General features: G+C 40.6%; 1 protein-coding gene across 1 annotated transcript; it reads left to right on the plus strand.

The window, feature by feature from the left end:
• Positions 1-135: 135 nt before the first annotated feature.
• On the plus strand, positions 136-8,066 carry ccdc78 (coiled-coil domain containing 78; the record flags this gene model as incomplete). Its single annotated transcript, XM_079576836.1, has 12 exons — positions 136-207; positions 406-537; positions 612-698; positions 886-1,242; positions 1,930-1,980; positions 2,046-2,134; positions 2,438-2,516; positions 2,591-2,716; positions 2,792-2,985; positions 3,047-3,212; positions 7,711-7,811; positions 8,006-8,066. 12 exons carry the CDS (start codon positions 136-138, stop codon positions 8,064-8,066), a joined length of 1,515 nt encoding a protein of 504 aa, XP_079432962.1.
• Between the last annotated feature and the right edge of the window lie 277 nt (positions 8,067-8,343).

Below are 8,343 nucleotides of genomic sequence, written 5' to 3' on the forward strand. Positions count from 1 at the left end.
ACCATTTGAGTCACTTCAGACTCTTAGGCCCTTGGGCTAAGGCAGACTGTTAGTGAGCTGTGAGTTTGTGTGATGTCGTTATTGGCAACCCAGAGTAGTTGGATGAGATTACTGTTGTCTGAAGCAGTCGAGACAATGGCTGTTCAGGAACAGCCGCAGAGAACAGAAGAGGTTCAAGACCGAATCCAAGCGCTGACCGAGGTCAATGTGAGTAACAAGTTTTTAATAGATGCTGTATCTAAAGAAGTTATAACAAGTCAATACAAATATGGCACTTTTGCACAACATATAGCCTGCCTTCACATAACAGCACCATTGTAGAGTCTATTTTGTACATTTAACACTATTTTAATTGAATTTTGACTTCACACAGTTTCATATCAGTCGGTGCCACTTTCCTTTCAGATTCAGCTGTGTGATAAAAATGAACATCTTTTCTCCAAACTGAGTCTGCTGGAGAGCAGAGTGGGCCGCCTGACGGGCTCCAACTCAGAGCTGTCTTCAATGCTGCTCCAGAGTGAGGAGGAGAAGCTCAAGGTAAGGACCGCCGCCTCCAACTTGAACTCTTCTGCATGTGGTTTTAAGCAGGATCTTACTGTGACTTGTAACAGCTTTCAAAGGAACTGATTGAGCAGAAAACGCAAATTAACAAAATGATGGAGAAATTGGAAGAAGAGTTGATGACTTTGAAAGACAAGGTAAGAATTTATTAACTTTTCGTTTTTGAGAGATATTAACTTGTGGTATTTCTGACATTCTGCTATTAGATTGGATTAATGTTCAAATTAAGATTCATTTTACTGGGTTTTGAGGTGTGAAAGAAATCTAAAATATGAACTATAGGAGCATAGACTAACTCATTCACATTTTTTATTTTATTCTAAGATTTTGACTCAGGGCAGTGTCATAACGCAGCTGGAGATGGAGCGGGACAAGCTGCAGTGGGACAAGCAGGCAGCGGAGGCTCGCGCGGCTGTGGGTGAGCGCTCTGGGCGCGAGCTGAGCCAGGGCTACACACAGCTACAGGACAACTACCAGAGTCTGATCCAAGCCCACCACAGAGAGCGCTCCCACAACGAGGAGCTGAGCGCAGAGCTACTGGCCCTGGCACAGGCCCAGGACGCCCTCCGCAGGCAGCTGGAGGAACAGCAGCAGACGGTCCAGACCACCACCGAGAACCTCCACACCGAGCTGGACCGTGTCCGGACCATAGTCAGCCGCATGTCCCGGGACAGGGTCAAGGTCATAACCACAAATCAGCATAAGATAATTTTCAAACAGATCTATGCATAAACTGGCAAATAAACCTACCTGAACAGAGCACATATTTTCCAGTTTGGCTTTACCCAAATCTAAAAGGTTCTTGAAAAAAAAGTGTCAAAATAGCAACAAAAATGAGATGAAAACGAGGATGAAAATGCATCAAAACAACAGTGACAAAAAAGTGATGATAAAGTGGCAAAAACATAACGAAAAAGTCACAACGCAACAGAAAAGTAACAAAAACATAACAAAAAAGTCACAACACAACAGAAAAGTAACAAAAACATAACGAAAAAGTCACAACGCAACAGAAAAGTAACAAAAACAACAAACAAGTCACAAAACATAAGAGAAAAGCCACAAAAAAGTGACAGAAATGTGACAAAAAATGTACAAAAATGTGTGACAAAAACGCAACAAAACAGTGACTAAAAAGCAACAGAAGAGTAACAGAAAAATGATAAAAAAGTGTGATGAATATGCAACAAAAAAGGCCACAAAAGAGCAACAGAAAAGCGACAAAAAGCGATGAAACTATGGCAACAATGTAAGGAAATTCATCCCTTTTGATGAGCTTTGTAGACTAGGGTAAAGCTGAACTAGGGAAAACACACTTGGTTAAGGCGGGGGTTAAGAGGTTAATCACGCCACCGCTGTATGTTCCAGCCTGAAGATTTGGCCGCACTGGACAAGGAGCAGAAAACTCTCGGAGAAAATGTGAGTTCTTCACCAACAACTACCGCATGTTTCTCAGCTAAAAATCCTCTTGTCGTCGTCTGCAGCTTTTAGGAAACCAAGATGAAATCAAAGCCATGATGGAAAACTTAAAGGAGACCTACGGGGAGCAGCAGAAAACGCTGGAGGAGAAAGTGTAAGGCCTGTAGTTTCCTCACACAATACTTTTCACGTATGTCTCACAATATCCCTCAAGTACAAGTACAACGACCTAAGGAAGCTAAAGCACCACAGTTTGCCTTCTCTGCTCTACTGTGCACAGCTGCTTGTCATTGACTTGAGCTGGAAAAAAACACAATTATCCTCCATTTCCTTTTATCAAAGAGAAGAAAGCTGTTCTGTATGCGTGTTCGTATACAGTAAAAGTCCACCCCCCTCTGATGTGGCTTCACTGTGTCCTCCTGTGATGTGGCTGACTCTGCTGTGGTCGTGTCTTTAGATTGGCGTTGGATAAAGAGCACAAGGAGAGCCAAATGCAGATCCACAGCACGCAGCGGAAGTTGACTCGGCAAAACACGGCAAGGACATTTCACTCGAATGCTTGGATGTTTGTATTTCTGAATGACCGTTTGTTTCATTTTACGCTCGCAAGGCCCTGACCTTTTCCCAGAGCCAAGCGAGAGAGGTCGAAGAAGAGAACTCTCGTCTGCAGCTCAAGCTTAAGGAGCTCAATGAGGAATACAGATCTCGCCTGAACCGCTACGTACAAGACCTGGCAGTGAGGAGTGGTTTTACATATGGGGTTGAACTGATTGAAATGAAAACTATTCACTGTGCATGCTGTTGTTTATAGGCATACATGGATGGGTTGGAGTCTAAGAAGTCTCCAGAAGGGGGTCATATGAAAACGTTCGTGGACAATATGCTTCAGGACATGCGCTCGTCCTTCAGAGCGAGAGAGGAACAGTTAGCAACCGCGGCTCGGGTTTACAAGAAGAGACTGCAGCGGATGACGAATACCCATCAGGCTTTGCTCATAGCCTACAGGTGAGTGAGGAGTCTGTGCTGCATCGTAGTGAAGGAACCTATGGGTTGTTGGTGTCTTCAGAGGTCAGAGGGAGCAACTGGTGGCTCGGCCGGAGATGGGTCTAAACGCCGGACCTCCTGAAGCCAGTTTCAGCTTGGACCCCGTTGAGCTGAAGACCGACCTGGAGAGGGAACTTCAGCGTTTGCGCCAGGATAAAGCGAGGCTGGAGCTTCAACTGCAGGGACAGGTGCGACGATGACCTTGAATGCTACGTGTGATAGCAAATTCGTTATATGATTTGTCATTTTTCGTAGGCGGCGGCCCTTCAGATTCCAATGCAAGCTGTCTTTCAAGAGTAAGCCATTTTTGGGAATGCAGACTTCAGTGTCCAGTTGCAAATGCTTGTCATGTTGATGTTGAATAATGTAACGTTATCAGGGCACCAGAGATATGCGGAGAATCCTGGGCAGACGGCAAGAAACAGCTGAAGGACAGCACCGATTCCACACTACACTGTAATAAATAATATAGCAGTTCAACTTAAAATTCTATGTTAACTTTCTGCCATAAAGATTTGAGCTCATTGAAGGTACCGATATTGTTTCAATCAAGTAAAACCAGTAAGTTATAAATGGGTCATAAAGCATTGCTATAAATTGTTTCAACTTAACAGTTTCAGTTTTAACAAACCAACATGTTTTGTTGTGCCAACCATAAACTTGTATTGCTTCTTCATATTAACGCAAGTGTGTGTGTTTTTTAAACTCACGAGGCTAAGTTAAAAACATCTTTGACTTATAATGGAATGTCAAAAGAAAACAATGTTTTGAGCTCTATGAACATATCAGGTTAAGTTATGAACAGATTTCAACTCATTCACTGTAGTTGAATGAAACCAAATATATTTGCTACTATAACACAAAATACTACGTTTTTAAACAATGGTACCACTTACAGTCTAATGTTAAAAGAACTCAAATGTTTATGGCAGAAACTTCACAAACACTAGTAAGTTTACAGAACATCTACTTGTAATTCCTGTTAACAGATAGATACAAGTGACAAGAGACAATTATAGTCAAGGCATTTTAATTTTCCAGTAAAAAAAAATATACAAGTGCTTATAAAGTTACAAATGTTAAAATCTGATGAAACTTACAAATTTTGTTCATACATTTAAGCAAATACATGTATATTTTTTGTATGCACTTGTGTAGGCCTGTCACAAAAGTTCATATATCTACTTCATATAAATCTAAAATAATTTAGCATTTTACCTAAGTAAATGTTAATTGCAACTCGTGTTGTTGAAGACATGTACTTTTAGAACAACTGCTTACTGAGATTTTGTTTTAGTGGTTATTGTGTGATTGTGACAGGCCTACACTTGTGTTGTAGACAAACTTGGAGGCATGGCAATGCCTCTGATGCCGCTCTGACAAAAACTGTAATGTTGGTGTTAACAAAAATAACTCATTTTAAAATTACTTCTAAAAGGGGACAATTAAACAGGCCTGTTACATATCAAAAATGGTTCATAACAGTGACCGAGGATGAAAAAAAAATACAACAGCATTTGCCCATGATAATGGTTTGTATCTTGTACCTGCACAGTCCATGTACTCCAGCGGAGCCTGTTCTAGTTTGATTTTCATGATGACCTTTAGCAGAAACGTGACGTTGATTTTCTCACGCTGAAGCACGAGGCTTTCTGTGACCACAACTGCTACAAAGTCCTGATGTGCAACAGCATCCTGCTCCTCTTCATAGATATTAAGCAGTCCAAGTTCCATTCGCTTCATCCAGATGTTTTGAATGGTCCTTAAGAAAGAAAAGTCATACTGTAAGTGTCAAAACATCAAAGCGTCTTTACCTTTCATAATGCTGTGAATTATTTATGTCTGGGATTAATATAGTGTAATTTAAAGTGTTTACCATTAACCTTTGCAATACATTATTCTACATTACTTTTTTACTTTTTTGTGATCATTCAACATCTCTCAGAGCTAGTACGGCTGATTTACTCAATATTTAAATAAGCTGCAAAATTAGAGGAAAAACCCTGTAAGTCCTACCCATAGACAATAAATCAATAACCAGAAGGATACGTGTGAAAATAAAAATAGCGACTGGAAAAACAGGACGATATAGTGTGTGTTGGGACAAACGCATGGACACATGAATGACAGAACAATACTGTACGATACCACACATTTGATAACACCACAGCAGAATGTAATTGGGGGAAATGTGTCCATGAAATTGTTAGTGTGTACTTTTAATGAACATGTTTCACAATGAAAGCCAGGAACGAACAAATATGCATATTATTGTTGTTAATATTTTAATTTTAGATCAAATTTATTGTACTCACCGCACGCATTCAAAAACACTGGATGGATCTTCTCGGAGGCAGTGGGGATCCCACCACCAGAGCAGCAGTCCTGTTCCTCTTGTGTTCTGCAAAAAGTGACAAATGTTGTTTATGAGCACTAGACACTGAGGAATAAAATGGCATCTACTGCATTTAGAAGTTCCAGAGTCTTAAGGATTGAGATTACTCTACAGAGATTAATAAAGGATAACTTAATTTCCCATTATACTTACATTTTTTACATGACACAAGGAGAAACACCTTCCAGGAATTGCTAGAACATTATTGAAGCTCTAGCAGTCGGGGAAAAACGTCCTCAAGGCCATCCAGAAATGAAGCCAGCAGTTCAGTTACAGCCACTCATTGAAATTCAGCTTTTATCTGAGAACAAAATACAAATAATGTATATTAGCAAGCGCGCAAAAAAAACAAAACAATAAACAGTAAACAGTTACACCACCTCATCACCGACAAGCTCTCTCTTCCACTGGGCCCAGCATTGGTTTTGTCATGAATGGGGCTGTTTTTACGAATTTCTCTCCATATTCTTCCAGTTTTCCTCCATTTCTTCTTCACAGTCACCTCCTTGAGGCTCCTTTTGAAATATGTTAAGATTAAACCTACTTAATCTCAAACATACTGCATAAATAAGCACACAATCGAAACACGTTTGCTACATATCCAGGTTGACCTAAATTGTGGAATTTTATAATCCAAGTTTATATGCTAACACATTAAAGTAATTACTTTTTGTCATGTGCCAATAAATAAAACCAAGGGTTACTCCCTCAATTTAATTCCCATACTTTATTAGGCATTTTGAAGCACACCAGAGGTATTTAAAAGCAGTAAGTATGTATACAATGTATTAGTGTAAAAATACATATTAAAACACATTTCCTCTTTCTGCCTTTACTGCACTAGTGCCCCCCCTCTCATCCTCCCCTGACAATGCAAGTGAATGTGAATCTATAATTATTATAGTACTGCATTTCCAGACCTTCGTGAACGCGTGTTGTCTCCACGTCATGTTCACGGAGACACGCACGTGTCATAAACACACACTTAGCATTTACTCAGAATGACAACAGAATAATCATTTCATTTTAACAGTGACGCACAGACGTTTGACGAGCATTTAATGTAAAACTGGGCCAAAACGCAGACCATACTGACAGTGAAAGAATCACTTGGTCACGTTCAAACCTCCGTACGGAGCACGGGGCTTTACCAGCCCAGTGACCGAGACGGGTCTGCGGCCGGAGACACATGCAGTGACCGCAGAGCGAGGCCTGTTCTTGGGCTTGAACTGCGCTAGCTTAGCTTAGCACCCCTGCTAGCTTAGCTTAGCACCGCCGCTCCACTAAGCAGAGAAAAGTGGCGCGCAGCGTTGTACAAAACAAATAATAACGTAATGCGGAAATTATCGGCAGCAAAGTCATTGCTTGAGCGGTTAAAGTACTTGCTAAACAGTAAAATAACAGCCTTAGAAGTTTACCTTTGCACAGACACGAACTCAGATGAAACCTGTGGCATCACTAGCTCAGTAGCTCCCTCTTCCTTGTCTCTCTCCTTTCTGGGAGACTGGCCTGGACTTCGCCTGCTGCCTGCTGGGCTACACGAGAAAATATTACCACGATGAAGCTTTTAGAGCAAATTAAAAACCCCACTCTAAGACAACTTTCTTCAAATAGCCCACCCCTTTTGAAGCTAGCTTTAGCACCGCATGGCTTACTTTACAAAAAAATATATATATCCATATATCCATATATGGGCAGGACATGGCTTAGGGTGATATTGAACATATATTATATTCGGCTAAAACACAAGTGAAAGATTGTTTCCTTACTTTAGCGCGATCCTCAGCGAAGAAACGTTCACTCCATTTGAAAACAAAACTGTTGAAATGTACCGTAGGACGGACTGATGTGGATGTATTCTTCCGCCAGTTTTGTCCAGATTGATTTTTACCAACATTTCTTAAGCTGTTTCAGTAAGAGTTATTATTAAAAATAAGTATTCACTCTCAAAAAAGCTGAATATTATTTTATATTATTTTCTAGCACTATATGTGTGGCGCAGTAATATGGTTGTGGGGTTACAAGATCCGGTCTCTTTCTAAAACTTACCAAACTAAGTCAAGTTCACATTTAAATGTTACCCCAACACACCTCAAAGAGTTTTTCACCTTTTAACTTACTGACATAAGTTAAACATTTAAAACGATCATTGTCATGTGAAAACAAATTACACTCTTACGTTACAATAACAAAATGGGCATACGACTTTTAACAGTGTAGTAATCATGAAAAAGTCCTATATTCTTGAATATAAAACAACAACAATAATGCTCTACTTAAATGTGCTTTAGGCAGGTTTTGAAAAGGAGCGTGCACTTCTACTGACCAGAGCAACTGTGGCTGAAGCGCAAGTGTCTGAGATGCAGGAGTACATTGACAAACAACTGGGCAGGTATTCTAAACTGTGTCATAGTCATAGAAAAAAATGCTAATAGTAGTTTGACAAAGGCCAGGAACATTTTGTGATCAAGTGACGGATTCAGCACACGCTATGATTTTACTTTCCGTTTATTCAACCTTTATTAGTTGAGTTTGAATGCAAAAAAAAGGCTGACGATAAAGTGACAACAAATGGTCTTTTCCCAGGTACAAAGACAAGTCCACCAGCCGACAAGACAAAGCGCAGCAGTCCACAAGTGCACGCTGAACAACCGGCAAAAGGATCATGGGTAGATTTAAAGAACAGCTCATACAATACATAAAATTCAACCACTTGTCTGAGTCCCGTCTGTGCTTTGTCGACATGCATTTTTCCCCCGTCACTAGGGGGTGCTGTCAAACGCTGGGGGCTTCTCTCAATGAAAGACCCCCAAAGAGAGCTGGCCTTGAGAAAAAAATGCCAGGAATGTTTGTAAAGCTTATGTCAATTTCACGAGCTGCGGAGAAGAAAGAGCGGTGACAATGCGGGGTCGCCCTGGTGAGAA

This window comes from Gobius niger (genome assembly GCF_951799975.1).
Source record: "Gobius niger genome assembly, chromosome: 19".
Lineage (NCBI taxonomy): Eukaryota > Metazoa > Chordata > Actinopteri > Gobiiformes > Gobiidae > Gobius > Gobius niger.